Below are 26,214 nucleotides of genomic sequence, written 5' to 3' on the forward strand. Positions count from 1 at the left end.
TGATGAGCTTTCGATGAAGATGGAATTGAGACTCGCCAGGGAGGAAGACAGCATGTCCAGCAGGACGGCTCTGCCAAGTGGGGTCGGGCACGATCATGCGACTCTCGGCCTTCTTGGCTGATTACATCGCGTTGCCCGGCTGTGGAGGGAATGCAACGCCCATAGCTCCTGAGAGGACCCCCTTCAATTACACCCAAAATAGCTGGAAGGACTCCTGCTGTGGCTTTGTCCAGGAATACTCATCAACAACAGGCTATCTTTTGATCCATAGCGTGTGCTTCGCCGTCCGAATCTTCGCCTGGCCCTCAGCTCAACCTTCTCCCGGCAAAAAAAGCCAGTAGTCGCATGCAAGCCAAGATTTTCATCTCGATTAATTGTCACACGTCGGATCCTCTCTACCTAACATGCATCTGGGGATGCGACAGGGCTGTGTCTGAGATCCTCCCAATGTCCAGTCCGGTCCGGCATTTCCGACGTTGGAGCTTTAAAGTATATTATTAACCATGCGGTCTTTCTCTCCCTTGATACAGAATCGCTCCTTTCTTGGAGTGTGATAAACGGGAAGCCTCAGGGTCAAAGTATTATCCTGAGCCCCGTTGTCGCACCTTGGATCGAATCGCGGCCAGGTAGTAGCGGAGGCGATGCCGAACTTGTGACACGCAGGAAGAGCCCTGTTGTTATCAATGCAGCAGCACTGCAGGACAAGCTTAAAGTGCTGGAGAATGTCGAGAAGATATCCACATGGTTCCTCTTCAAAGTGGACAGCGAAAGTCATCTGTGCAGGCAAGAGGGATGAATGAGGATAATGTATGTTGGTGCTCGAAAGTTTGTTGCACCAAAGTTTGAGGCAAACTGAAGCCTTGAGCTTGTTTTGCAGCAGGCAAAACAAAGGACATGGGAGATTTTATGAGTTAGTTTTATGACGCCCTTGGAAAGCAGATTTCCCGGGGAGATTCAAACTATGGGAGCAGGCATCCTCGACTTGCCAAATGCGAGAATGCGTTTCCGCCCTGCAGCTTGCGCGTCTAGCTAGCATATTGCCTTCTTCACAAGGGGGAGGTCTTAGTTCGAAGTCTGCAGCAAATAAAACATTTGGATTGGAGAGTATTAGGCTAACTGGATGGTGGAAGGTGCATGATATACATCCACACATCAATTAGGGTTAGGAGTTTGTGGACTATCGTATAACTTGCAGAAATTGTTCACTTCATGTAATGTTTAGAAGTGGAGTAAGTGAAACCTGCGATTACATTGTAAAGGTTCATTCTCTCCCATCTCTTGCTGCCGCTGAGTTGATTCATACACACAATCAAAGGCCATTTCAAGATACATAAGACCGTGAAACCAACACCACCGTACTTCCACTATCCTATCTATATAGATGACGGGACGATTCTCATCGCTTGGACTGCCTGTTTAATCAGGTAACCCTCTGAGGAGTGTATCTCAATGTACTGGCCACGATCAGCCGGGTCGCCTAAGCCAAATAGCGTCAAGTAAGTCTCCGTTCGTTCGCATAGCCATGCTCTACTTTTTGTGCCGAACGACGTAAACGCGTACACAAACTTCAGTTCAGGGTGCTTTCCAAGGTACTTCATACAAGTGTTGGACGCTTCAATCTCAGCTTCTTCGAGATCCTGAGGCCCTGCATTCAATATCTCTGCTTCGTGGAAGGCGAGAACCACCGATCTAGTACCTTCACCCAGTAATTCTACTATAATGTCCACCAGTCGACGGCGACATACCTCCGGAGGAGCCACCTGGAAAATCACCCTATCTTTCTCCTCCAAAAAGAAGTGTGTGTTCCACAAATGAGTCCAAACTTTGGCCGAGGCCTGTTCATCTGAAGATCGCTCCTGGGCTCTCTCCCAAAGCGCCATAAGGACACCATCAGTGATGAGTGACATTGTCCTGTAATGGTAAGTTATGATTCTTAAAGTTGTGTTGGCATCCTTCACATACCAGTCAGGTTTCAATTCCGATCAGTTCAGATCAAGTGAAGGGGGTAGCGTTGATTATTGTTGGTAGTTGGGGAAAATATTGATAAGGGGGAATCAATCATCTAGGAACATATGCACTAAAAATATTCACTGCAGACAGCAACATGGGGTGGGTATTGTAGGATTCTCTACTCCGTAGGTAGCAGCCTGTCAGGCTGTTACTATTTCGTCGCCAAAATGCACTATAGGCTTGTCTCTGTGGCTCTGTAGAGCGCAAAAAGGAAAACAAAAACGGTCGTTTATAACACGGGGTGATATAACTCTAGAGATTTGATGGCATTTACGGAGTGTTAAATATTATTTTTCAAGCATATCAGGGATGTTACTAAAATTTTTGATCAGTTCGATATTTAAAAAGAAAAGCTGAACGAGAAACCCAGTCAGGATGACCCCGCTCGAGAAGAAGGTGTACGTACGGCTTGTCTGAAGTTCGCTCGAACAGGGAGAGAACGGTCCTTGTTGCAGTCATGCCATTCATGTTTTGCGGCATAAAGAGAGCGCCAAAAAAAACCCACGTCGTCCAGATACTTGTCTATATATCTGCTTTGGTAAATTAATTTGTGAGCTAGGAGAGTTGGAATAACGTTCATATTTCCTAGTATTATGGCCATTTTATTGACCCATGTTTCTGGATTGGATTTGCTCAAAGCTTTACGAGGTCACAATATCTGGTTGATACAGCACTTTTAAATCCAATCCTGGATATCATCATCATCGTCATCGGAGGAGGAACCATCAGAGCCAACAGTGCGTCCAGTTGGCTCTGGCAAATACATCTTCGGTGCCTGTTCTTTAGGAACCCGACCTCCCTGCAAGCGATCAGTTATATGATGCCAACGGATAAAGTGTCAATGGAGACTTACTAAGATCTTAACGAAATTTGAGTTTCTTTTGGGAACTACCATCGCTGGTGAGTGACTCGCTTGGCGCACCTGGACAGATTGAGAGTGCCTCCAGGTATCTTGAGAACTGTCGGCAGTCGAGCTCCCCATTTGCGAAGGTGGCGCAGTAATACGGAGATGCGCGTTTCCCTGAGGGTCATATGCAGTGAACGGGATACCTTGTCTGGGTTTGACCGCAGCCCCTTCTTCAGGGAAACGTTTTCCTTGCTCCAACCAGACTCCTCCACCCAGCGATGTGTTCTCCTCTTTTCCTTTTCCTTTGATTGAGAGCTGGGAAAGAGCATGATAAGAGAGCTCAGCCGTATGGTCCGACATGACATCGTAGCTCTCACCACATAGCAGATTGTCATCGTCCGTGACAGAAAGGGCGCGAGAAGAGTTGGCAGTGTAGGCCTCGCTCTGACTCTATTAAGATTCAGCATTAGTATTGGAGAACTAACTCTAGACGGACGAACCTACTACGTAGGTGTTTGTATCAGTGGCACTCTCGTCATCAGTAAGGAGCTTGGAATCTTCCATCACCGGCTCGATATCTAAATAGCCCTGGACACAGTTGGTGCACCTCTGGATGAGGTTGCACTTGATCAGATCATCTCCAACTTTGAAAAGGCCAATACTGCCAACACGCGCTCAGGAGGCTTACCGCATTATCAGGATCCTTTCGTTGGTTCTTGCTAAAGTATTCCAAAGGCTTTGTCTTGTCGCATACGCAGCAGGTGAGTTCAACAGTTTGGTGACTGATGCAAGAACGACATCCAGCGTAGCCCGGCCCATTGAGACCTGTAGCTCCATTCTTCAGAATAGCCTTGCGAAGTTCTTCCAGCTGCCGTTTTGAGAATGCGTTTGCGCTGCGGATCTTCTTGCAGATTTTACACTTGATCCTTGAACAGGGTCAGTGACCGCGGCTCCCATAACAACGCGTGTCGCCATGCTGGATGTATTTTCTGTGGCACTCACTTGTCAGGGAGATGAGTCCTCTCGAGTCTGCATGGTGATCAGCTTCCTGTTCTTGCATCTAGTGAGAGAGGAACCTACGCTCTTTTTTGAGCCTCAAAATCGAAGCCCGAGTAAGGCGGCATGGTTGGAATTGAGGGGCATCAAGTGTGAGTTGGTGTGACCTGAAGGCTGATGAGAAGGTAAGAAGAAGAAGAAGAAGAAGAAGAAGAAGAAGAAGAAGAAGAAGAAGAAGAAGAAGAAGAAGAAGAAGAAGAAGAGATGCCGTTTGTGAGATGCTTATAAGGTAATACCCTGTAAGCTAATCTGAGATCTCCTCGGCAAGTGCCGATAAAGAGCTTACCAACTGGACAGGTTTCCTGCGCATGTTGCACCCTGTGATTCTCTTCGATGAACATTCATGTATACCAGCATCATTCCACCTTGACAGTGAAGAGATACTGTCAGAGAACCCAAAATTCCAGAATTCCGGCGCGTCTGATGGATAGCTGCATACACTATGTATGTCAGGTCCTAATGCTTCTGCAGTGACACAGCCTACCAAAAGTAATCTTCTTTCCAAGGACAGCTTTATTTCGACCATGTCGGTATGCGCATGTCCCGCAGCTTCGGGGTGCAGACTTTCTGGATTCTTGTCACTTGCTTGTTGCAAAAGTTTGAGACGAACATCGATCTACAGAATCTTCTGGTACGGAGTACATGGCTTCCTCTTTCCCCTCCAGAGGACGGCCTCCCGCTTCCTCCAACCCGGCCATTGCACGGTCCACCGTTCAAAGAAATTGCGCCACCGTTTCCTCCGCGATTACGGAGCAATCCTCCGTACCACTTAAGCTTTCCCCGGATACCAGTGCGCGAAGCTTCTTGCCGCTTCAGCTGCAGGACGCAAATAGAAGCTGAATGTGCCATTGAGATCTTTGTCCGCTTTTGGATCTAGTCGTTCCACTTGCGGGAAAAACAAAGACTCGAAAAGCAAATTAGTCATATTGGGACGGAGTACGGAGTAACTACCAGCAAACAAGATACAGAGATAGACAGAAACAAAGAAATAGATGAAGGATATTCATGCAGAGTGAAACTGGTTTTGCTGGTCACTGTGCTACAAAACTTGGTCGTTGACCAGGTGAAGCTCACAGCACCACCCCGGGGGGGTAGGCCGCCCGGAGAGGAGTTCCTTCGCAGTGTCACAGACTGCAGCCGGTCGCAACCGGGAGGAAGGCTTTGAGTCTCGAACACCCGAAGATCTCCATATTTCGAGTGGTTTTGTCTTGGTTCTTGCCCAGGCGGTGTCCAATTGATAATCACGAGAGGTGACGTCTGAATCCATTGAGATGTTTCCTTCCTGCTTGCCTCCAGAGACACTTGGCATCGAGAAGTGGGAGCTGATAGAGTTGGCAGCCGAACCGGAACAGGGAACACCAACGCCAGGGTCCGGTCCTTAGCCGGCTTAGCGCCAGACTAACATGTCGCCTCAGGTTGCTGACGGGGAGCTAAAACAAGGAGAATCAGCTGTCCCAGGAGATTGGAGCAAGATGGGTCAGATTTGCTAGAACAGCCAAAAGGGCGCCACCGCCGGATGTTTCGAAGCTATTTCGAAAGCCTGGCGTCCGCCAGTCGTTGTGGGAACCAAGATGGAGTTTGGAACGTGACCAATATTTGGAGAGACGAGCGAGAAGCGAACCTTTTTCGCCTCTTCGGTCTCCCCTGAGAGAAGAAGGATCATGGTGAGACAGATCTCTGCGGTTTCATATTCATATGATTCCCTGGGCAACTCCACAGCAGCCTGGAAAGCGACAGGCATCATGGTGAGAGATTTGCGAGCCTTTGATATCGAGAGCAGACAAGCCCTGGCGCAACCTTTTTTTTCTTTTTTTTTTCTTTTTCCCTGCTCGAGAAACAATGTGTTTCCTCATTAGCTTCCCGCTGGCCCCGAGCGGCGTCCCGTATTGACACTTTGACTTGGAACCATACGCGGTACGGAGTACGGAAAGCTAAGTTACGCTCGTGTATGTTCTCTGCGAGGATGATCAACCGTTGGTCCATCCGCGAATCAACCAGCAAGTTTAACCGATTATCGATTGGGTCATAATATTTGGCAGCAGAACCGGTCACATTCGAGCCAGATCGAGCCAGCCAATTATTGACGCGTCTGCTGTGATGCAGCAAACTTGGGGCTTTTTTAATGCACCCGTGCCTGACTTCCCCTCTCATTTTCAGGCGCACAAAGAAAAAGCAAAGTGTGGAGATTCTGAGGATCAATTGTCTTCGCGGAACAACGCACGCGGGGCAGGGCGAGGGAGAACAGAAAAGAAGAAAAGAAAAAAAAAAGCATCGGAATAAGAGGAACTGCATGCCAGCCCGGTGAGATGAAGAGAAGGCCGTATAGCGGGTTTCCACAGGTACCGGGGACGACCAGCCTCGGGAAAAGTGCCAATGTTATCGTTTGCTCTAACGGTACTCCGTACTCCGTACATACCATACATACATCGATCCCGTACCAACGTACCGTCCGAAGGGTCCCGAGGCCGCTCCGTCCAATCTTACAATAATCAACAGGCCATTCCCATGCTCGGGCTTTGTAAATCGCTCGTGGAGTTGACGGCTGCCTCCGCTATTTATGGCATAGCGGCTTGCAATTCAACGTGGGCTCAGGATCTGAGTGGGTACCATCCGTCCTGCTTACCGGTAAAATTAAGGGCTCCTCCGCGACCGGGACGCTAGGACGGTACAGCCGCGTATCGTACCAGAAAAGATATCGGCTGGTGGAGATGTCCCACCATCGCCTCGACTCACATGAGAGGGGGGGCGGAAAAGACGTACTGGGGTTGTAACGATTTAGTAACGATGTACTGTACGCCGTCCATACATACCGTACAAACATACATTATATACATTACATACGGAGTACATTTTACCAGAGGGCAGCGGTGGAATAAACGCCAGATGTAATACCGAAACGGAGGGGATGATTTCGTCGGATACGTGGGTAAATTAGCAGTCCATGCTGGAGGGCAGGATGCGACGCTGTCGTGTGAGTAGTGAGTTCAGAGGGGGAGAGTAGTAAGATGAAAGGCGCGTGTTTATGTGCCTGATCGCAGCGGGACGGGGATCTGTTTGTTTAGCTGGAAAGATGGGCGAGGAGAAGACGGCGGGTGAGCCAACATGAAAACGGTTCCCCGTCATCCAGTGAGCAGGGCCCCAGCACGCTTTGTTTATCACCGAACCCTCGAAGCCACTCTGATCTCCACGACGCGGTCCGCTGGGAAAAAAGGAAAAACAAAAAAAAAAAGAAAAGGAAAAAAAGCCAGTTCTGAACCTTGACAAGAAGCTCCATTCCCTGTCCTGTCACGTTTCCAGGGGGGAAGAAGCCAAGAAGACAGTCATCTCCTTTCAATCTTAGTGGCTCCCACGCACCGGATCCGCGCTCCCGTTATTCTGGCTCTCGCTCCTTTCCTCCTCCTCTCGCCAACCCACTCTGTCGACCGTAGCGTGCTGACCATTTCCCCTTCCAGCCTGCCCACTCCCCACCGTCCTTTTTGTTTCTTCCGCTCCCTTTCATGCTCCAACCTCCTGACGCTGCTGAGCACTCTCGTTCCTCACTTCTTCCTCCTCTCCTTCTGCTTTTCTTCCCCTTCACTGTCCATTTTCACTCTATACGCTCTTTGGGTTGGGAACTCGGGAATCCCTCTTCGCTAGCTCTCTCTATCTCTCTCTCTCTCTCTCTCTCTCTCTTTCTCTGTGTCGCTCCTCGTCCCCTCTCTCGTCCATGCTTGCTTCTTTGAAAGCTTCTTTCTTAGCATTGGGATTGGAATTGCTTCCGTCCCAGCCCTAGAACCTCAGAAACCCTCCGACTCGAAGATGCTCATATAGTGCTCCTTACATCCGTGGTATTCTCATCTCGCTCGTGCGTCGCGCATTTGGACGGCGTATCTCCCCCCTTTACTGCCTGTTGTTGAGGTATTGTCCTATCCAGTCCAATCCCTCCCTCATCCCCTTCTCTCTGTCTCTCTCTTCCATACAGCGCCAATTGAGTTGTATATTTACGTCTGATATGTTCCTCACAGTGCATTCTTTTTGTCGACCCTCGTTTGTACCGGTATATATCTGTTATCTGCGGGCAGAAAACATCCAAAATGACAGTCAGCTACGATCAATCGTATCGGACTCCTAATACGGCTCCGCTGGAGGATAGGTTTGAGGTTATAAGACAGATCGGAGATGGAAGCTTTGGAAGCGTGGTGGTCGCCCGAGTGCGAACCGCGGGTTCACACGTGGCGAAGCGAGGTACAATGGTGAGTGGAGCTCGATTGATGCGAAATAATCAATTCGTGGTACGGCGGGACCGTTAACCATTTCTCGCGCATTCTACAGGTTGCGATCAAGACGATGAAGAAAACATTCGAGTCGTTTTCCTCCTGCCTCGAACTTCGTGAGGTAATCTTCCTTCGGACACTTCCCCATCATCCTCACCTAGTTCCTGCCCTCGACATCTTCCGCGACCCGCTCAGTAAAAAGTTACATATATGCATGGAATACATGGACGGTAATCTTTATCAGTTAATGAAAGCTCGGGATCACAAGTGCCTGGACGGAAAAAGTGTGAAAAGTATTTTGTTCCAGATTTTGTCTGGTCTCGATCATATTCACGCACACAACTTCTTCCACCGTGATATCAAGCCGGAAAACATCCTCGTTTCCGGATCAGCGCCTTTCGAATCGGTTCTGGGCCGCTATGCAACACCTCCCTCCACACCTCCAAACTATACTGTTAAGATTGCGGACTTTGGATTGGCAAGAGAAACGCACTCGAAGGTCCCATATACTACATACGTCTCCACGAGATGGTATCGGGCCCCTGAAGTTCTGTTACGCGCTGGGGAATACTCCGCGCCCGTTGACATGTGGGCTATTGGTGCGATGGCCGTGGAGATTGCTACCTTGAAACCTCTATTTCCGGGTGGGAATGAAGTTGACCAGGTTTGGCGTGTTTGCGAGATCATGGGCAGTCCAGGAAACTGGTATAACAAATCAGGAGCCAAGGTTGGTGGTGGTGAGTGGAAAGACGGTATTCGCTTGGCTCAGAAATTGGGTTTCTCGTTTCCCAAGGTAAGTTGTAATCTAGACTGAATCTTGGAAACATTGGCTCACAGATCTAGATGGCACCGCATTCTCTGGAAAGCATCTTGCAACCACCCCAGTGGCCAGCTTCTCTCAGTCATTTTGTCACCTGGTGTCTGATGTGGGATCCAAAGAACAGGCCAACATCGACGCAGGCAATAAACCACGAATATTTTGCTGATGCCGTTGACCCATTACGTCCGAAATCATCTACTGCCCGACTTATTGGCCGCAAACAATCTGACAAGAGCTTCAAGGCCCAAGGAGATTCTCCTGGACTGTCCTCTAAATCTTCATGGTTCCGACGCTCGCTCATCGGAAGATCCGAAAGTCCCGCCCCCACTTTGGAGCAAATCGACAGTTCGAAGCAGACGCCTTATAATGGTGGTGCTGATTCCCCGGCAAAGGCCAAGGCTTCAACTAGCAAACGTGCCACATGGACACATGGAGCACCGATGCCCATTCTGCCGTCAATTCGACCTGTGTCCCCACTGTCAAATGCCGTGCATGCTCAGGCCAACTCTTCTATTACTGGTGACAACTCGCCGTCAAAAGCCAATAGCAAGACTGCATCCAAAAAGATTGGCCGCCAATTATCTGTTAACTCGAATGGCAACCATTATGCAGATATTCATCGCCAAGAAGCTGAGAGAGCGCTCAATGGAGGTACCAACGTAACATCCCCCAGTGCATTGAAAGAGAGCTTCTTCTCCCATCTCAGAAAACGCGCCCGAAGGCTATCAGGACGAAACCAAGTACCGGCTCCCAGTGATGATGTCGAAGCTAGCAATGGCTGTGTCCCATGGTCGAATCGTTCCTCCATGGCTCTTGATCCTGTGAATATTGCTGAAGGAAAGTCCGGTCAGGATTTATTGGATCTAGACACAGCTCTCCAGAATGTACGATACAGCATGGACATGTCTTCACCTCCGAATGTTCCTATCCACACTTGTGGAACCACAGGCAATACCCCAAAACGCCAGTCGGTACCGCATGCTCAAGCAGTTCGCGTAACAGAAAATGGAACCATTGCAAATGGAACATCTCTCTCGAGCCGAACTCGGCGAGTTATGCAGGGATCCACTCGGTCGGTTCCGCGGTACGAGACCCCTGAAGAGGAAGATGAACTCTTGCACGAGGTTCTTCACTCGACCAACTCAGCTGCGCGACGCCTGGGACAAGGTTCGATTACCATGGATGAAGCTACCCGTGATACCCTCTTCCAAAATCTCAACAACCAGCCAAGCCTTTCCACTGACGCCAACCGTCACAATCCGTATCCAACGCCATCGCCCACTGCGCGACGAGATGGACCAGCATTTCTCTCAGATATAACACCGTCAAAACCGTTGGGAATGAATAAACCTGGGGTCGAAAGCCACCGACAGTGGCCAACACCGCCGTACGACGAAGCCGAATGGGCAAATGCCACTGCAGCGGACATGTTTGCCGCGGAAAATACGTACAGATAAATTCCGGCACTTCTTTCCTCATCCGACGCATCTCTGTCGACATCGACTATATTCAAATCACAATGCAGCTGCCTTGTTTCCTTTTTCGCCGATGCTCTTGTCATTTTGCTCCTCCCACCTTTGCTCTTGTCCAAACACATATCCGGCAGCAACAATACCGCATTAATATCACAAATTGTTTCGTATCTTGCGGATTCCTAGGCGTCAGGGTCAATTCGCACATTTTATAGACTGGTCCTCTCTCCCGGGTTCGGGTGGTTCTTTTTAATTAGGGTTGCACATCTTTTTTGTGGCATTTGTGTGTTCATGGTCCTTTATTTCCGGTTCGATTTTTCCTCTTAATCTTCTCTTTCATTTCTATACCCCCTGGCCGATTTTTAGATTTTACCCCTGGCCTTTGCGATATATGTACATTTTCCTAATCATCTCACTTACTTACTCCCTTTATTGGTCGATATACTTTTTAGTTACCTGGAGGCACTTAGCACTCTCACCTCACCGCGCGAGCCGCGACATTCTTGTCCCTGCATATCCTAGTCGCTTGATCCAGCAACCACATTTTCCTATGCTCGTATCTTTTATATCTACTGACATATTTGCATTCTCTGTACATTCCTTGGCCTGCAAGTCTCCTTTCATTTATTATGTCCATTCGCTTGCTTTTTCCACACTTATCATTTAGCAGTCTTTCACTTGGTGTTTTTTCATCTCGGTCGTTCTGGCGCTGAAGATATATAGACATGGACGGCGACTTGGGGGCGGTGGCGATCGTTCATTCACTTAACATGCATTCTGGGGCTTCGAAGTCGACAAATACTTGTTTGCTCGACAAACTCATATAACACTCGCAAAATAATCCGTCTCTTTTCCGTGTACCCTTTTTGGTCTCTTTTCTTTTCTTTTGTCTTTCTCTTTTGTTGTGTCCCCGAGATGGAAATGGGCAAAACGGAGGGTCAGGATGTGTGAAGATACCATGGGATTTTTATACTCATCCTTTTTTTATATTTTATTTTATTTTATTTTTCTTTTCTCTTCCCCTCGTTTATCTGTACTTTTATACCGTCTGCTTTTCCCCTTCTACCTTTTTTTATTTTATTTTTTTCAACACATATTTTATTTACATAGGCCATACCTATATATTCCGCTTACTCTGTTTCTATGGAGTTAGTCGCATCCAAATACCAATCCAATAAAAGCTTTGTCGCTTCAAGCCATCCCATTTGGCAGCTGGAATTTTTACAATACGCGTCCTGTGATCGAGCTGCTTGCCGACAGAGCCGGTGCAGTGTCCGTAATCAAGTTTTTTCCCTGTATGTCACAAGTGGCATGCATGCATCGCCAATAGCCAGCGAGTAACTAGTTACTCTGGAGAGTCTCGGTCGGTTGGAGAACCCGGGGCTAGATGTGTTTTGCTAATATGCCTGTCTCAACCCCCTGTTGCCATCCCGCAAGCCGGCCCGGGGTCAACAACCAGTCGAGAATCACTTGCAGAGTCGTGGGATGGAGGCGGTCTGACATCATGACCTAGGGGCGGCCGAGACGAACGATGCTACCTCTACACAACCAATCCTCATGCTCAACAGACCTTTTCAGCGCTTCCGGGAGACGTGAAATTTTCCACACCGTTTTTCCAGGACTCAGGCAACTCATTCCTATCAAATCCCATCCAGCGGAGGAGGCCTTTTTCGGTCGATGTGCCCAACATTCGGAACATTTTGGCAGGCTAGCCAGCCATACAGTAGACGTAATTCCGAATCCCAGTTTTGCCAACGACCTGGTACTTGGAAGCAAATACATCGCCCCAATGTTCACAGGATAGTATTTTCCGAGTTTGAAGTCCTTGAACCGCTCCTCTTCCAGTATATGGGAGTCGCTGATGACTTCGAAGTCACAAGATAGAAACTGCGTGGGCAGTGATGGTACCCTTCGAATCGAGGCTTTTACCCATCTCAGAAGAGAAGACAATCTTTTAAGCATGAAGGCTGGCGACACATGAAGCTGATAGCCACATTCAAGCGCAATCTAAAAGACATTCATCGTGATCAAGGACTCGCTATTCAGCTAAGCTGGGTGCGAGAGAGTTGCATAGTTAACTACCTATAGATAGCCTTCTAGTAATACATTTTCGCAAGCAAGCACCACAATATTTGGAACAGCATGTTTGGGCAAGGTGGTCCGTGCGCTTATCAGCTACACGACAAAATTCAGCCACTATCAAAGCTCAAACAGCATCGCAAACGCATTGTTGAAGTTGCTGCTGGCTCTCCGCGGCTTATTCGCAAATAGAATAGGGAGTGTGTGTGGGGGTAATTGGCCATTTCAACTATATATCTCAACTCCTGGATTTCTCCTAGGCGCAATATTAAGCATCCAATGCCCTGTTGCATGGCCACAAGCGACTGAAGTTGCGCCAGGCCATCCGTCTCTCAAAGGAAGACAGGATTATAGAGACCCTATTTCTTGACTTTTCGCACTCCAAGTCAATTTTTACACAGATAATACCCTCCCCGCAATGGCACCAGCGCTCGCTTCCTCAGCCTCGCAAATCTCACACTTCTCCCCAGCCGAGCTCTCCTACCTCCATACCTCCCTCTCATACCCAAACAACCCCATTCGACCCGATGGCCGCTCTGCCACGCAATTCAGACCTCTCACCGCCGAAACGGACATCCTGCCCAACACCAACGGCAGCGCACGGATCGGATTTGCCGATGGAACGCAGGCGATCGTGGGCGTGAAGGCAGAGATCGAGAAGACGGTGAACACCGGGATTCTAGGGGAGCGTGACGGGGAGGGGATCGGCGAGGGAGAGGGTGGCGGTATGGAGGACGAGGAGGATACTGGCGGTGAAGGTGGGAGGAGGCAGAGAGGTGCTGGTGGTCGCGGTGCGGGACAGAGTTCATGGGTCGAGATGTCGATTGAAATCCCGGGGTTGAGGGACGATGATGCGTTACCGGTGTTTTTGGCGGAGATGATGAGAGAGGCGCTTGTGGGATCTGGGTCGGGGAGTAAGGAGGATAAATATGGGATGCCGGAAGGTCTGAAGGGGAGATTGGTTATTAACCAGGGATGGCATTGGAGGATATATGTCGATGTGAGTCGCTCGGCCACAGACTTACGAGAAGCATTTGCATGTTTCGACAGTTACTTCATGCGGGTATCTAACTAACATGTATGTCTAGATCTTGCTGCTCTCTCCACCCCTATCCTATCCTCTCCCGCTCCTCTCGCTGACAACCCATCTCGCCCTTCTCTCCACAAAACTACCCAAACTCATCTCAAAAGATGAAGAGGACCCCATGTTCGACGACGACTGGGCTCTCGCAGAGTATCTCTACCCTCGAACCGTTCCCAACCCGGCAATTTCCCTCCGCCAACCCTTCCGGCCACCCATAACCCTCCTCGTCATCGCCGTCGGCGAAAACATCATCTTCGATCCAAGCAGGGAAGAAATCGCCGTCGCGGATGCCGTGTTTTGCGTCTCCATCGGCCGCGACGAGCAAATATCAAAGGACAAACAGGACCAGGATGCGAGTAACCTGAAGCTCCTGGCAATTCGCACCATCGATCCGCCGTCCCGGCTAACCAACTCGGGACTATCTAATTCAGAGAATGCAGTCAACATTGGAGTCAGCGCAGGTGACGACTCCGTTGAGCAGCAGCCCGTGACGAGTGAGTCTGTTCAGGGAGTGTGGAAACCTAGACAAGGTGGAGTGAAGAGGGGGCTCATCTCGAAAATTGTAAAGTTGGTGCTGCAAAGGGGCGGTGTTGGCGATGAGGTCATGCAAGGATTGGAGGGAGTGGAAGTGGGATAAAGAAGCAATTGAATTTCTCCAGGGATCAAAAGATTGCTGTGAGATGCACAGAAACACCGCCAATGGACCGGCTTTTTTTTTGTCCTTAGGTATTAAAGGAAGAGGAGCTGGCCGTGCGTGGGAGAACCATACCATACTATATAACTGGGGTTTGAAGGGAATCGAGATGTCCTGAATGGTTCACGGCTCCAGACAGCGAGCTCTACCCTGGCTCAGACTTACACCGTCTGATAAGGAATCAGGCCTGCTGCGAGGCTAACAAGAGGAGAAGAGACCAAATACCGCCTAGATCGAGATACAGTAGGAGATGTCTTTTTATTCCAATTAACTCGCGAAACAAAGCTAAAGCGCGCTTTTGTGTATCACATTCATAACCAAAATCAAAAAAAGTCCACCCAATTCTTTTTTTTTACCCGTATAAACACAATACTCCCAGGCCCAAATGCTTTAATATTATACAGTGCAATTCAAACACCCGACATTCCACTCTCCAAACCCAAGCCCCGCAACTCACCAAATGCCAAACCACTTCTTAACTGGCCTCTTCTTCCCCTCCCAATCCACGTACGTCTCTCCCTCGCCGGGCTGCCCGCCCTCCCGCGTTCCTGACGCAGCGACAGCAACCGCACCGGCCTCACCATCCGCATCGTTCCTCTGCGGACTATTCTCATCACTTTCCGGCTTCACATCCGGCTCCTCCAGGCCATGTGCAATCCTATACTCCTTTCTCTTTTGCACATCGTCCACATTACGCTTCCGCTTTTCGGTAGTTTCCAGCGTGAGGTGGTCAGCGTGCATCTTCATGACGGAGAGGAATTGGCCGACTGTGTCGATGGGATGAGTGAGCAGGCCGGACCAGGGTGGGAGGAGATGCGCGAAAGGCGAAGTGGCCCTGAAGTTGGTGGTGTAGGTGAACGTTGCGAGGGAGAAGAGGACGCCCTTAGCAAAAAAGGTTAGTTTGATTATTGTGCATCGATTTTGGGATGGTCAGGTAGGTAGACTTACGAGTGATATCCAGAGATGGATGCCTCTGTTTGTCAGGAATTTATGCATCACGGTTCCCTCTGGCGGAAACATGTTGGGATATCTCTTCGTCTTTTGTTCTTCGAGCTCCTTGGCAGATAATGGAGGGCCGGGGTAATTTCGAGGCTGGGCATTGGGCGAGAGCACTCTCCGGGCCGGATGGGATGGAGGCCGGAATTTGTCTGGCTTCTCGAGCACACGCGGTTTCTGCGAGGACGTGGAGGCGCAACGGGAATTACATGGTTTGGCGGAGGCACGGCGGAAGAGGGATGCTGAGGCTGGAGGTGGGCGGGCAGCTCTAGGGATTGCGCGAGGAAGCACGAAAGCAGGTATGGTCGCCGTGGACGCCATGGTTTGACGGGGCTAATCTTGTCGTCGTAGGCGTTTAACAGGAGGCCCTCAGCTTGGAGCAGTGCCAGTCGCTGTCTCTCCTCTCCGTCTTCTTCCTCTCTCTCTCTTCTCTCTCGCTCTTCGCTCGTTGATTTCTCAGTTGCTGGTTTTGCAGGTGAAAGGTTGGCCAATCAGCTGCCGCTTGCCGTTTAAACAAACGGATGACTCAGCCTCCAGTTCGACGAAACTTGAACCAAAAAGTCTGTTTCTGCTCTTATTTTCTCTACTCCATACTCCGTACTCCGGGCGGAATACTGTGTACACGTCTGGTGTTAGGATCCATTGTATGCCTCTGTAGAGTGTAGAGAGTGCGACGATGATGCGGTGGTCCGCTCGTCTAGTCCTTCTTACATCATCGCGGTATACAGAAAAGGATGAACTGATCCAGTTCGCAGCAACATATAATGCTTGATATGCTGGCTCCCCACGGTACCCAAATTCCAAGGGCAAGATGCTTCTGGACTGAGCACAGGCTGTCTGGTCGGTCTGGATGCGCAAATTCGACGACATACATACAAAAATGGACTTTGAGAATGGATAGGAGGACGTTACGTGGATGTTGCGCGGTGCCAATGCCCTGCCACATCTGCATGTAAAGAAGCCTCCTTCCATTTCCCCGTAACGGCACCCCCCGGTACCTCACCGTATCAATCGCTGGGCCAATATACGGAGTAGATGATGTCCCTTTGACAGCTGAAAAGGCAGAGAAACGAAGCATCGATCATTTGTTCGGTGCTGAGCCACTCTGCGGCTTGATTCACATCGGCAAAACAATGACATCACCCGGCTTGGAAGTAACTATGTTTCAAACGGTCCTCAATCGAGTAAAAAAAAAGGGGAAAGCCGCGAGTTGGCCCGAGGAAGCCGCGAACCCTGGACGACCCGATTGTTCGCACGGGGAAGTCACGGGGTGGTGGTGGTGGACTTGGCAAGCTCGGCGGCTGGGGCAAAATGGATCCCGATTCCGCCCGAGTCATGCCAATAACGCGGCCGCTGATTGGCTGGGAGTGCCGCTGGGCCAATCAGCGCACCCCGAATAGCCTTACGTAAGGGTGTTGCTGGGTTGCGGCCGATAGTTACCCGCCCCATTGCGCTGGGGGTTTCGCCGTCATTGCTGCTTTAACCTGCCTGAATGCTGAGCAAGGGTTGGTAGAAGAAAAAAAAAGTTTTTTTTTCCCTGCTGCGATTGTTCTTCTTCTTCTTCTTTCTCTTCCTTCTCCTCCTCTTCTCTCCCTCACTGTCTTTCTGGATATCTCAATTGGATCTGATCGCTTTTCAAGAGTCCTTCATTTTCCACATATCTTTCCTGTACATTTAGATTTTTATCTCTTCTAGTTAATCTTTCTCAACACATTCAAAATGGGCAAGGACGGCTACGCTCCCGGTAAGTGCCAGTCTTTTCACTGCTGTGTTGTTCTATCAAATGTGAAGACGGAGTTTCCCTTGTGCTCTGTTGCATCGCTCGTGACCTGGCTAGCGAGATGCGTTATTCAGCTGGCTACTGTGGTCGCGCTGGCACAATCTCACCGTTGCGTGACGACACTGTGACATACAACCCGTACCATCCACACTGCATCATTCAACATCCTCTTTTTTTTTTTTTTTTTCTTTTTAACCCTGTGAGACTGTTCAACTGCGGGCCCTGCACTACACACACACACATACGCGACAAGCCTGAGTTCCATCATTCACCATGTGCATCGCCGAGGTTCCCCTTGTCGTCACGGCCATTGAGCTGGAAGAGCAATACAAGAGAGAGATCGAGCAGGAGAAACTGGCTAACGCTGCTGCGCAACCAGGTGACGCCGCCAAGGGTGCCAACCTCTTCAAGACCCGCTGCGCTCAATGCCACACCCTCGAGAAGGGCGGTGCCAACAAGGTCGGCCCCAACTTGCACGGTCTCTTCGGCCGCAAGACCGGTCAGGCTGAGGGCTTCTCCTACACCGACGCCAACAAGCAAAAGGGTATCACTTGGGACCACGAGACTCTCGTAAGTATAACATGTTGACCTTGATCGGAGGGGAAAAAAAAAAAAAAAAAGGACATAAGAGGAAAAGAAAACGCGTCGCTAACCCGCTCTTCTGCAGTACGTCTACCTCGAGAACCCTAAGAAGTACATTCCCGGTACCAAGATGGCCTTCGGTGGTCTCAAGAAGGCTAAGGACCGCAACGACTTGATCACGTATGTTTTCCTCCCCAGTGCAGCGCAGCGCAGTGCAGTGCATCTAGCTCTTGTAGAAAAACGCATGGTCTGACCCTTTAATTAGCTACATGGAGCAAGAGTGCACCAAATAAACTCCCTGACTCGGAGCCAACTTAACGCCCGTCAATGTCGCAAAATCCCATCCACGAGCATAGATGTGATTCCTACACAGCGTTTACGAAAACCCACCTTTTAAAACTTGTTAGATTCTGCATTTCTCGACGAGTGCATTCGCATGGGCAACACGTCGATTTGGAAGGAATGGGGACCAATATGATAAAGGTGGCATGTACCAATATGCAAAGTTTTCCATTATTTTTCTGCTACTCATACTTCTTGTTATTTTTTTTCCTCCGGCTTTTCTCTTTTTTCCCAAGTGTGATTCTACGATAGATCTGTCGATTCCATCAATGTCCTTCCAAGCCATTAGCTGTCTACCATCTCTCTCATTCTCGAACCTCAAAAAGAAAAATGTACACGGAGCGGAAGGTTTCCTCATTATTTTTTTTCCTTTTCTCCTTTTTTCTAGGATGGACTGGATGTACGCTATGTGGCCTTATACAGCGTGGCGTAAGGCTTAGAAAGTAATGATTCTCCTCTCAAATAAGATTTTTGGCCTCTGGCCTGGAAATGGATACTATGCTCTTGTCGTTGAGTTTTCTTTTCCTCCCCCTCCGAGAAGCTTTGCTGCAACTCAAAACTTCGCGATTCGCGTCACGTTCGAGTTTTGAAAATTTTCAGATATTTTTGGCAAATAATGCCAAATGGTCCGGTTCCCCCACTCCGAACCAATAAGAACAGGTCTTGTGGTCTAGTGGTATGATTCTCGCTTAGGGTTTTCAAACTCCTGAGTTCACATTTGCGAGAGGCCCCGCGTTCGAATCGCGGCAAGACCCTGATCATTGTATTTCTTTTTGTAATGTTTTTTTTTTATGTTTTAGATATATATCTGTGGTGGTAAGATAGATTTGGAATTTTCTTTCTTTTTCTTGCAGAGGGGTTTTTCCCCTTCTAGGTGTCTTTCTACAGAGTGTTAGATGAGCCATGGAATGGTGGTTGGGTAGAAAAGATACGGGAAAAGATATATATCTCTAAAGACACGGAGACGGGGAAGGGGAAAAGAATGACGGCGAGAGAGACGTATGTAGGTATGTATTGTATGTATGTACTCGAATACAAAGAAAAAGAAGAAAAAAAAAGGCTCGAAAATGCCTGAACCAACACATCTGTAGCTGTGATAAGGAAAAAAATAAACCACAGAAAACAGGAAATTAAAAGAGGAAAAGAACTTCCAAAAATTTCAACAGGAGATGGAAAGGACAACGGAGGAAAAGAGACCCAGACATATCCAGCCTTTTACGCCCAGCGCCCAAGTAGCACAGGGGGTAACTCCGTAGAGATAGAGAGGAGGAGGAGGAGGAGGAGGAAAACCAACGAAGGGAGATACGTCTTTCAGGAGGGCAAGTTACAACTATTTGTGAAGAAAGGAAAACAGAAATAATCACACTCGCCAGCACTCCCTTTTTTATCTTCTGCTTCTTTTTTGTCTTTGCCTCTCTCCCTCTCAGGTTTGACGCCGGTTATTAAAAAAAAAGGAAAAAGAAAACAACACGCTTTCCTCCATTCCCTTTACAGACCTTTGTTTCTTCAGCTTGCGGAAAAAGAATGAAACAGGATGCGCACTCCGAAGGACACATAAAAAACAAAGGTGAGGAAGGAATCTCATAACTCCGCCGAAATGTAGTCGATCGTGAGCCTCCGCATAGACAGTAAAAAACAAAAAAGAAAAGCAAAACGGACAAAGGACAAAGGGGGGAGAGCAGAACAGTAAATAGGTAATCGCTTCGCCAACCAACAAACCAAACGAAACCAACCCAGCAACGATACATATGTTGTATGGAGGGAAAAACGGGGAATGGGACGCGCAGACGTAGACGCGCACACGGGACACAGACGGAGTGAATGCATTTCGACGACTACCGCCCTTCAATCTCATCCACCTTCCCCGAAATACTATCCAGAATATTCCCTCCGCTCCTCCTGCTCCCCGCCCCATACACCATCTCCATCAACTTCGATTTCTGCCTCTCCCTCACCGTCCGTAGATACGTATACGCACCCTCGAGGCCCCTGATCTGCCCCTCCACGACGACATCCATACTGCTCGCCGGCGGCAAACTGCCCACACCGCCCTCATTGCTCGCACCGCCACTGCCAACGCCGCCGGCACCGGCACCACCAGCACCAGCACCCACAACCGGCGCCCCGGGACGAGGCAGATTCAACGAGTCGTTCCGCCGCAGCAGCGGACTGACCAGCTTGCGCCGCAGCGCCTCGAGGTTCACCTTGAGAGCGAGCAGTTTGCCACGGTGGTCCATGAGCAGGTGCTTGTTGGCGACGGTGCGCTGGCGGACGCTGCCCAGCAGCCGCTTGTTCTTCTCGTACTTCCTCAGCGCGGCGGCGTTGGGGCCGAGCACCCTCGTCCAGAGCGAGGAGAGCATCTCGCCCTCGGCGCGCTCCTGCGCGTCGGACTCGCGCACCACGGTCCGCTGCAGGTTGAGGAACTGGCGGTCTATGGATTCGAAGAGGGCGAAGAGAGCGGTGGAGTGGGTGAGTTCGGTGTTGATGGCCTCTTCGAGGACGGATACGAGTTCTGTGAATGCATAGGAGAGGGTGGACTGTGTTCTCTGGAAGCGTGTGGGGCCGAAGAGTGTGGTGACGATGGAGCCGAGACGGGTGGGGATGGGCAGGCCGTTGTTCTTGGGGGTGGTGTTGGCGGTGGTGCTGGCGGTGGTGCTGGCGTTGGCGCTGCCCGCGGGGGGAAGAGGGATGGTCTCGAGCGCGCCCATGCGGGAGAGGAAAGCGTGGAAGTTTTCGAAGAGGACGGATGATATCGATCCCGTCTGATGCTGGGAGAGGGACTCGAGTTCGCGCTTAGCCCATTCCATGACTATGAGGATGGAGTCGATGTCCGAGTCGACATTTGCGAAGAACCTGGTCAGCTCGACGGAGAGGGTCTTGAGAGATTCCGAGAGCTCGTCCAGTTCTCGGACGATTATGGGCGCGCTGGTCATGTTGGTGCCGCGGACGGACTCTCCCAGATCCCATACCGCAACGCCGGTTTCCTGGAGGGAGCCAATCTGCTGGACGCCATTCTCGGAGTAGTAGATTAAAGGTTCAAAGGATCGCGCGAAAGCTGATAGCTTCACCAGATCTGGTATGTGCAGCGGCAGTGGAGGTAAGAAGAGGGCGCGCAAAAATGTGACAGAGAGAAGGAGAACAATTATAGATAATATTGTTGACGACTTGGTCCTTGTGATATCGTCGAGTTTTCTACCAACGAAATTAAAGAATGCGACAAATGGCTCTCGGTGTTGTACCTCTGCGCGCACAGCGAAACGGATATCTGAACCCGAGTCAGCGTGAAAGTCGAGGGAAAGAGCAAAACAAAAGCAGAAACAAAAACAAAAAAGAGAAAAAAGAAAAACAGGCCTAGAAGAGAGGACGAAGAGGAAGAAGAAGAAGAAGAAAAAGAAAAAATAAGAGATATTATTACAATTTGTTATCGACCCATGTACTGGTTGTTGCTTGTCAGTGTGTTCGTTTCCATCATCGTCTTCGCATTCTGTATCGCCGCCACCATCGCCGTCACCGCTCCCCCTACTACCACCATCATCACCTACATCTTCCTCCTTTACCTTCTTGGACTTCGGATCAGGGCTTGGCGATCGGCCTTGCAGGGGCGAATCGGTTCCCACGGGCAGCGGTATGCTCGCTGGGAGCACCAGATCGTCGGCATCGCCTTCGATGCGCTGGGGCGACAGCGGCTTCTCTGGCGCATCCTCGTACTGCGGGCTGACATCTCTCGATCGTGCGGGGCTGTCGTTGACGACCGTGGGCTTCAGATCGGGCTGGTTGTGCATGAAAGGGCGATGGCGATACCACGCGCTGGCAGAGGTGCTCTCGGGGCTGCGGTGGCGCAGGGGGTCGTCCTTCTGATGGAAGAAGAGTCGTTTGCTGAAACCAGGCGGAGACCACGGGTCGCTGAGGTTCGACGCAGCGTCCAGGATGCCCGCGGCGGGGTCGTGGTCGTTGTCGCCGCCACCACCGCCGCCGTCGTCGTCTGACTTCTCGGAGAGATCGTGCGACCGGAAGCCAGAGTGCTGCGAGGGCAGGGCGCCGAAGAGCGGGGTGCGTGGAGCGGAGCTTTCTTCAAAGTCCTCCAGGGAGGCGGAGAGGGAAGGGTGGTCGTCAAAGACGCCGTCTAGCTCGTCTAGACGTTCTGTGGCCATCATTTTGCTGGCCGATTCCTTCTGCGAAATATGAGTCTGTGGTTCATTGATGGCCCTGGTGTGTCGCACTATGGAGGTGAAGAGAGTACGCAACCAGGCCGTGAAAGACGGTGGAGGAGGTTTTCAGCGACGCGAAGAACAGCGGTCGCGCGTGGGTATCCAGGGAGACGGCGACCACTACGCGTGTATGCGACTTGAGTTCCAGGCAGAAGCAGGAGAGGAAGAGGGTCCTCGAGTTGGGTGGATATGGACTGGCTTGAAGGCGTCTTTTTTTTTAAAAAAAAGCCCACCCGCGCAAACCACCGTCCTTTGCGATTCGTAGGCAGTTTAAACAGTAAGCAAACTAAAATAAATAAATAAATGTCAATCTATTTCTTTCTTTCTTTTCTTTTTTTTCAGTTTCTTTAATATATTTTCTGTTAAATTTCTTCGGTTTCTTCAATGTATAGTGGATAACCTTCTGGAGACTGGTGAGTGAGTGAGTGAGTGTCAATTCGGAATGTAGATGAGAGAGATGGGCTAGTTATTATGAAGCGATGGATTGCGTAGCAAAATGGGAGAGATGGAGGAAGTAGGCCTGGTAAGCAGCAACAGTTCAGCGACAGGCCTGCAAAGAAGTTAATCGTCCCCAGCAGTGCTCCAATCCAGCATTCAGTCAACGTCAGATGTCTCTAAGAAAGATCAGTTTTCCAGTGATGTGGTTTTTTGAGATGCGATTTCTTGATTATTGGGGGGAAGTTGATGCGCCTGGTCGATCGGTGCGTGCCGGGCGATGGATTGGGGGTGTTCCGGTTGCTGCTTAGGGAGGGTGTTCCGGGGGTTTGGTGGTGGTGGTGCAAACACTGTGGAGGCCTCTCTCTCTCTAATCTCTCTCTCTCTAATCTCTCTCTCTCTAATCTGTCTCTCTCTCTAATCTCTATGTCTCTCTCTCTCTCTGTGTTTGTGGCTCTGAACTTGAAATTCCCAGCTGGCCGGCTTCCTTCCTTCCTTCCTTCCTTCCAACTGTGTTTTTGCGCTGGGCCGGCCATTCGCTCCTTCCCCTCACTGCCAATTGTCCACGAATCCCGTGCCCTTAGTCCGGCCAATCAGCGTCCGGCTCGGTTGATCCCGTGAGCCCGGGGCTGGACCAATCAGCAGCCGTCCTGCACGAAGGTTCGACGACAACGCATCCTCAGGATCGGCGGCGTTTGTCAATGCTGCATGGGGGGGGCGGTTTTTGCTGTGGCTTCGTCCGTCGGGTAGGGAGCAAAGCGGCGGGAAGAGAGGGCTTTCACTTTGTTGTTCGTTCTCTGAAGATGCGTTGGTGTGTGTCCCCGAATACTGTAAAAAAGATGTAAAATAAAAAAAAAGAATAGACAAGGGGTCTTGCCGCGATTCGAACGCGGGGCCTCTCGCAATTGTGAACTCAGGAGTTTGAAACCCTAAGCGAGAATCATACCACTAGACCACAAGACCGAACCTTGACGGATCTTGTCAATCAATCGTCTCATCAGGTTTCGACCACATTTCACACTCTGTAACCGTCAATCCTTACATGCCCCAAAAACATAGCCTTACCTTGATGGCGAGAAGCACGCATCGAGGGTCCAGATCAAATTGGCCCGTGACAATTCTTAATCGACTTTCAAGTGAATATGCTGTCCTCGCTATTGTGTATGATTCCCAAAGTGCGTGCACGCTGCTAGTACCCTGGAGGGTCGTGCTGCTGTTGCACCAACCAGACGCCAGGTCAAGCTGATCAACCAAGTTCCCATTGCGTCACAGTGCAACGCAATTGAAATAAAATAAAATAAAAAAGAAACGTCGCATTTCCAATCCGACGGGCCACCTGAAACTGGATAAAAATCAGAAAAACAAAAAAGGATATCGGGGCCCTGCCGCGATTCGAACGCGGGGCCTCTCGCAATCTGAGCTGTTGAACCCAAAGCGAGAATCATACCACTAGACCACAAGGCCGATTTGATGTCAGATCTAGACCCTCTCCGCTCTATCAGCAGCTTTTCCGCAAGCAAGAAAGCAAAACGAAAAACCGGCCCGCAAACACGGCACAGTTTCTATTTATATCACACCGGCCAAGCTCCTCCTCGTGTTCTGCTGGCCACTCACCGCATCCCGGTGCGGCTCTTAGGCCCACGGCGGCATTGTTCAAAGTGCAATTCTCCGACCCTGAAACGCACGTCAAGGCTGCCGTGCATCTTTTCTCTGCCAGATGTGGCCCCCAGTACCCCATCAGACCCGCGAATACCAGCTCCGTCATCGACATAAGGTTCCTCCACCACCAAGCCACCCCTCCCCATTGGGGTGTGATCCTCCCCATTGCAGGCGACTCCCTGCTCTTTCGGGCGGTGTTCCAATCGAATATGGGCTTCAATGCTTCTTGGACGTCATGAGGCGTTCGAAATATCTCGTATTGGGATCCCAATTTACCCAGGAACCCATCGCAGCGCCGTGCGGAAATTGCCTCGGATGCGTTGCATTTTCGCACCTGAACGTGAATGACAGAAGAGATATAAAATGGCCCACGGCGCGCCCGAAGTTTCGGGGAGGAAAGATAAATATATATATATATATATATATTAATTTCTGAAAACCAGCCTTGACACCATCTCATGGGAACCAAGTCACCATGGTCAAGAGTTGGTATATTTACTTCCTAGCGGCGCTGCACTTCTTTGCTGCAGTGCTCGCCCACCCCATCGAGGAGCGCGCAGCCAACTACCACGTCGCAGTCGTCGACCAGAACTCGAAGACCGTGCGCGTCTTCCCACGCAACTCCAAGAAATGGAATAAAGACGCCATCTTCTGGAGCTTCACCGCCGATACCGGGTTCTTCAACCGCAAGTGGAACAATCTCTCCGGCGTCAAGATCCGCAAGGTCGCCAAACACGGCTGGATCGCCCTGGTCACCGCTTCCGGAGGAAAGGCCGGCATCGTCAACATCACCAAGGAGAAGCGAAAGGTCGGCCTGGACGACGTCATGTGGCAGGCCACCCCGGGCGACAATCCGCACTCGATCGAGATCGTCCCCAAGAACGGCGCCATCGTCGTCGCGAGCTCCAAGCCAGGCAAGCTGAGCCTGTACGTGCCCACTTCCAAGGACGTCAGTGACTACAGCAAGATCAGACACGCCAAGGACTATTCGCTGCCTGGCGCACACGGCGTCCTCTGGGATCCCAATGGAGGAAAGTCCGTTGCTGCCGGAAACCTCTGGGTCCTCGGAGACGACTTCCTGTACAAGTACAAGGTCACCGGCTCGTACAAGAACACCCGCCTGAAGCGGGTCGCCAAGTACGGCCTGCCCAAGAAGGGCCTCGGACACGATCTTCAGCCGGACTATTCGAACAAGAAGACGCTCCTCCTGACGGATTCATACGCCGCGTATGCCTTCAACACCTCGACGGGCAAGTTCAAGATCCTGAAGAACATGAGGAGATTGAAGAGTCTCGTGAGACATCGCAACGGGGAGTACATGTGGGTCAGGGGTTACAAGGACAAGGGCGAGATGGGACCGTATGTTAGATGGGGCTCGAGCGTGGGAAACCAGAAAGACGCTAGAGGCTGGAGCGACGCGCGGTTCTACAAAGCGAGAATCTACGATCCCGACTACGAGTGAGAGCGTGGTAAAACCCTAATGACATAATTACATCAACCCTGCTCCGTATATACCTACCTACCTACCTACCTACCTACCTAACGTACACACTCGTCGTGCTACGCTGGCTGAAGAAAGGGAAGAGAGAAGAACTACTTACTACCTACATGTACAAAGTGCCATTCTTCATTTATCTCGAAGCGATAATACCTAAATATGTACTCCATACGCGGCTATGCTCATATAGCATGTTTTTTTCCTTGAGATAGAAATAGCTAACAAGATACCCATATACTCATATCCATACAACACCGCGCTTACTTTGGTTCTATACATATACCCACAAAAAGCAAGATGAGGTCATGATACAGGAAGGAAAAAAAAAAAAGCAGAGCGCAAAGGCAAAGATCATGATCCTTAAACTGGAAGCCACCGTCGAAAAAAAAGAAAGGTGTG

At 50.2% G+C, this 26,214-nt stretch overlaps 12 protein-coding genes and 3 non-coding genes across 15 annotated transcripts; 6 read left to right on the forward strand and 9 right to left on the reverse strand.

Annotated features, from left to right (window-relative positions):
- Nucleotides 1-1,373: 1,373 nt before the first annotated feature.
- On the reverse strand, nucleotides 1,374-1,907 carry CIMG_05091 (uncharacterized protein; the record flags this gene model as incomplete). Its single annotated transcript, XM_001245649.1, has 1 exon — nucleotides 1,374-1,907. One exon carries the CDS (start codon nucleotides 1,905-1,907, stop codon nucleotides 1,374-1,376), a length of 534 nt encoding a protein of 177 aa, XP_001245650.1.
- Nucleotides 1,908-2,686: 779 nt separating this feature from the next.
- Nucleotides 2,687-3,981, reverse strand: CIMG_05092 (uncharacterized protein; the record flags this gene model as incomplete). The annotated part of the gene is made up of 6 exons (XM_001245650.2): nucleotides 2,687-2,809; nucleotides 2,864-3,307; nucleotides 3,362-3,466; nucleotides 3,546-3,783; nucleotides 3,860-3,886; nucleotides 3,938-3,981. The coding sequence occupies 6 exons, from the start codon at nucleotides 3,979-3,981 to the stop codon at nucleotides 2,687-2,689; spliced, it is 981 nt and encodes a 326-aa protein (XP_001245651.2).
- Nucleotides 3,982-4,426: 445 nt separating this feature from the next.
- CIMG_11474 (uncharacterized protein) lies at nucleotides 4,427-5,657 on the reverse strand (the record flags this gene model as incomplete). The annotated part of the gene is made up of 3 exons (XM_012358468.1): nucleotides 4,427-4,786; nucleotides 4,988-5,311; nucleotides 5,535-5,657. 3 exons carry the CDS (start codon nucleotides 5,655-5,657, stop codon nucleotides 4,427-4,429), a joined length of 807 nt encoding a protein of 268 aa, XP_012213891.1.
- Nucleotides 5,658-6,061: 404 nt separating this feature from the next.
- Nucleotides 6,062-7,156, forward strand: CIMG_13416 (uncharacterized protein). The gene has a single exon (XM_004446094.1). The coding sequence runs from the start codon at nucleotides 6,287-6,289 to the stop codon at nucleotides 6,572-6,574; it is 288 nt and encodes a 95-aa protein (XP_004446151.1). The 5' UTR covers nucleotides 6,062-6,286; the 3' UTR covers nucleotides 6,575-7,156.
- Nucleotides 7,157-7,312: 156 nt separating this feature from the next.
- CIMG_05093 (CMGC/RCK/MAK protein kinase) lies at nucleotides 7,313-11,651 on the forward strand. The gene is made up of 3 exons (XM_001245651.2): nucleotides 7,313-8,145; nucleotides 8,225-8,959; nucleotides 9,010-11,651. Exons 1-3 carry the CDS (start codon nucleotides 7,987-7,989, stop codon nucleotides 10,441-10,443), a joined length of 2,328 nt encoding a protein of 775 aa, XP_001245652.1. The 5' UTR covers nucleotides 7,313-7,986; the 3' UTR covers nucleotides 10,444-11,651.
- A 316-nt stretch (nucleotides 11,652-11,967) lies between these two features.
- On the reverse strand, nucleotides 11,968-12,420 carry CIMG_13417 (uncharacterized protein; the record flags this gene model as incomplete). The annotated part of the gene is made up of 1 exon (XM_004446095.1): nucleotides 11,968-12,420. One exon carries the CDS (start codon nucleotides 12,418-12,420, stop codon nucleotides 11,968-11,970), a length of 453 nt encoding a protein of 150 aa, XP_004446152.1.
- Nucleotides 12,421-12,720: 300 nt separating this feature from the next.
- Nucleotides 12,721-14,258, forward strand: CIMG_05094 (3' exoribonuclease; the record flags this gene model as incomplete). The annotated part of the gene is made up of 2 exons (XM_001245652.2): nucleotides 12,721-13,600; nucleotides 13,626-14,258. Exons 1-2 carry the CDS (start codon nucleotides 12,956-12,958, stop codon nucleotides 14,256-14,258), a joined length of 1,278 nt encoding a protein of 425 aa, XP_001245653.2. The 5' UTR covers nucleotides 12,721-12,955.
- Nucleotides 13,849-15,770, reverse strand: CIMG_05095 (uncharacterized protein). Its single transcript, XM_001245653.2, has 2 exons — nucleotides 15,264-15,770; nucleotides 13,849-15,197 (listed from the first exon to the last, which is right to left on the reverse strand). The coding sequence occupies exons 1-2, from the start codon at nucleotides 15,630-15,632 to the stop codon at nucleotides 14,769-14,771; spliced, it is 798 nt and encodes a 265-aa protein (XP_001245654.1). The 5' UTR covers nucleotides 15,633-15,770; the 3' UTR covers nucleotides 13,849-14,768.
- Nucleotides 15,771-16,905: 1,135 nt separating this feature from the next.
- Nucleotides 16,906-18,479, forward strand: CIMG_05096 (cytochrome c). The gene is made up of 4 exons (XM_001245654.2): nucleotides 16,906-17,055; nucleotides 17,471-17,661; nucleotides 17,759-17,853; nucleotides 17,939-18,479. Exons 1-4 carry the CDS (start codon nucleotides 17,031-17,033, stop codon nucleotides 17,964-17,966), a joined length of 339 nt encoding a protein of 112 aa, XP_001245655.1. The 5' UTR covers nucleotides 16,906-17,030; the 3' UTR covers nucleotides 17,967-18,479.
- Nucleotides 18,480-18,674: 195 nt separating this feature from the next.
- CIMG_15089 lies at nucleotides 18,675-18,770 on the forward strand. Its single transcript has one exon. It is a non-coding gene; the product is annotated as a tRNA-Pro (tRNA).
- Nucleotides 18,771-19,850: 1,080 nt separating this feature from the next.
- Nucleotides 19,851-22,169, reverse strand: CIMG_05097 (uncharacterized protein; the record flags this gene model as incomplete). The annotated part of the gene is made up of 2 exons (XM_001245655.2): nucleotides 19,851-21,280; nucleotides 21,431-22,169. 2 exons carry the CDS (start codon nucleotides 22,167-22,169, stop codon nucleotides 19,851-19,853), a joined length of 2,169 nt encoding a protein of 722 aa, XP_001245656.2.
- Nucleotides 22,170-23,207: 1,038 nt separating this feature from the next.
- Nucleotides 23,208-24,463, reverse strand: CIMG_13418 (uncharacterized protein; the record flags this gene model as incomplete). The annotated part of the gene is made up of 3 exons (XM_001245656.1): nucleotides 23,208-23,486; nucleotides 23,724-23,871; nucleotides 24,273-24,463. The coding sequence occupies 3 exons, from the start codon at nucleotides 24,461-24,463 to the stop codon at nucleotides 23,208-23,210; spliced, it is 618 nt and encodes a 205-aa protein (XP_001245657.1).
- On the reverse strand, nucleotides 23,527-23,621 carry CIMG_15090. The gene has a single exon. It is a non-coding gene; the product is annotated as a tRNA-Pro (tRNA).
- On the reverse strand, nucleotides 24,036-24,122 carry CIMG_15091. Its single transcript has one exon. It is a non-coding gene; the product is annotated as a tRNA-Pro (tRNA).
- Nucleotides 24,252-26,146, forward strand: CIMG_05099 (uncharacterized protein). Its single transcript, XM_001245657.2, has one exon. It carries the CDS (start codon nucleotides 24,793-24,795, stop codon nucleotides 25,777-25,779), a length of 987 nt encoding a protein of 328 aa, XP_001245658.1. The 5' UTR covers nucleotides 24,252-24,792; the 3' UTR covers nucleotides 25,780-26,146.
- Nucleotides 26,147-26,214: the final 68 nt, after the last annotated feature.

The sequence above is a fragment of the Coccidioides immitis genome (assembly GCF_000149335.2).
Source record: "Coccidioides immitis RS genomic scaffold supercont3.4, whole genome shotgun sequence".
In the NCBI taxonomy this organism is placed as follows: domain Eukaryota; kingdom Fungi; phylum Ascomycota; class Eurotiomycetes; order Onygenales; family Onygenaceae; genus Coccidioides; species Coccidioides immitis.

Bases quoted from the DNA above. Each gene is read 5' to 3' on its own strand.
- CIMG_13416 (XM_004446094.1), top strand. From the start codon at position 6,287: ATGTTATCGTTTGCTCTAACGGTACTCCGTACTCCGTACATACCATAC.
- CIMG_05093 (XM_001245651.2), top strand. From the start codon at position 7,987: ATGACAGTCAGCTACGATCAATCGTATCGGACTCCTAATACGGCTCCG. The intron at 8,146-8,224 runs GTGAGTGGAGCT...CGCATTCTACAG, and splicing joins TGGCGAAGCGAGGTACAATG to GTTGCGATCAAGACGATGAA. The intron at 8,960-9,009 runs GTAAGTTGTAAT...TCACAGATCTAG, and splicing joins TGGGTTTCTCGTTTCCCAAG to ATGGCACCGCATTCTCTGGA.
- CIMG_05095 (XM_001245653.2), bottom strand. From the start codon at position 15,632: ATGGCGTCCACGGCGACCATACCTGCTTTCGTGCTTCCTCGCGCAATC. The intron at 15,198-15,263 runs GTAAGTCTACCT...TTTTTTGCTAAG, and splicing joins TCCATCTCTGGATATCACTC to GGCGTCCTCTTCTCCCTCGC.
- CIMG_05096 (XM_001245654.2), top strand. From the start codon at position 17,031: ATGGGCAAGGACGGCTACGCTCCCG. The intron at 17,056-17,470 runs GTAAGTGCCAGT...CTGCGCAACCAG, and splicing joins CAAGGACGGCTACGCTCCCG to GTGACGCCGCCAAGGGTGCC. The intron at 17,662-17,758 runs GTAAGTATAACA...GCTCTTCTGCAG, and splicing joins CTTGGGACCACGAGACTCTC to TACGTCTACCTCGAGAACCC.
- CIMG_05099 (XM_001245657.2), top strand. From the start codon at position 24,793: ATGGTCAAGAGTTGGTATATTTACTTCCTAGCGGCGCTGCACTTCTTT.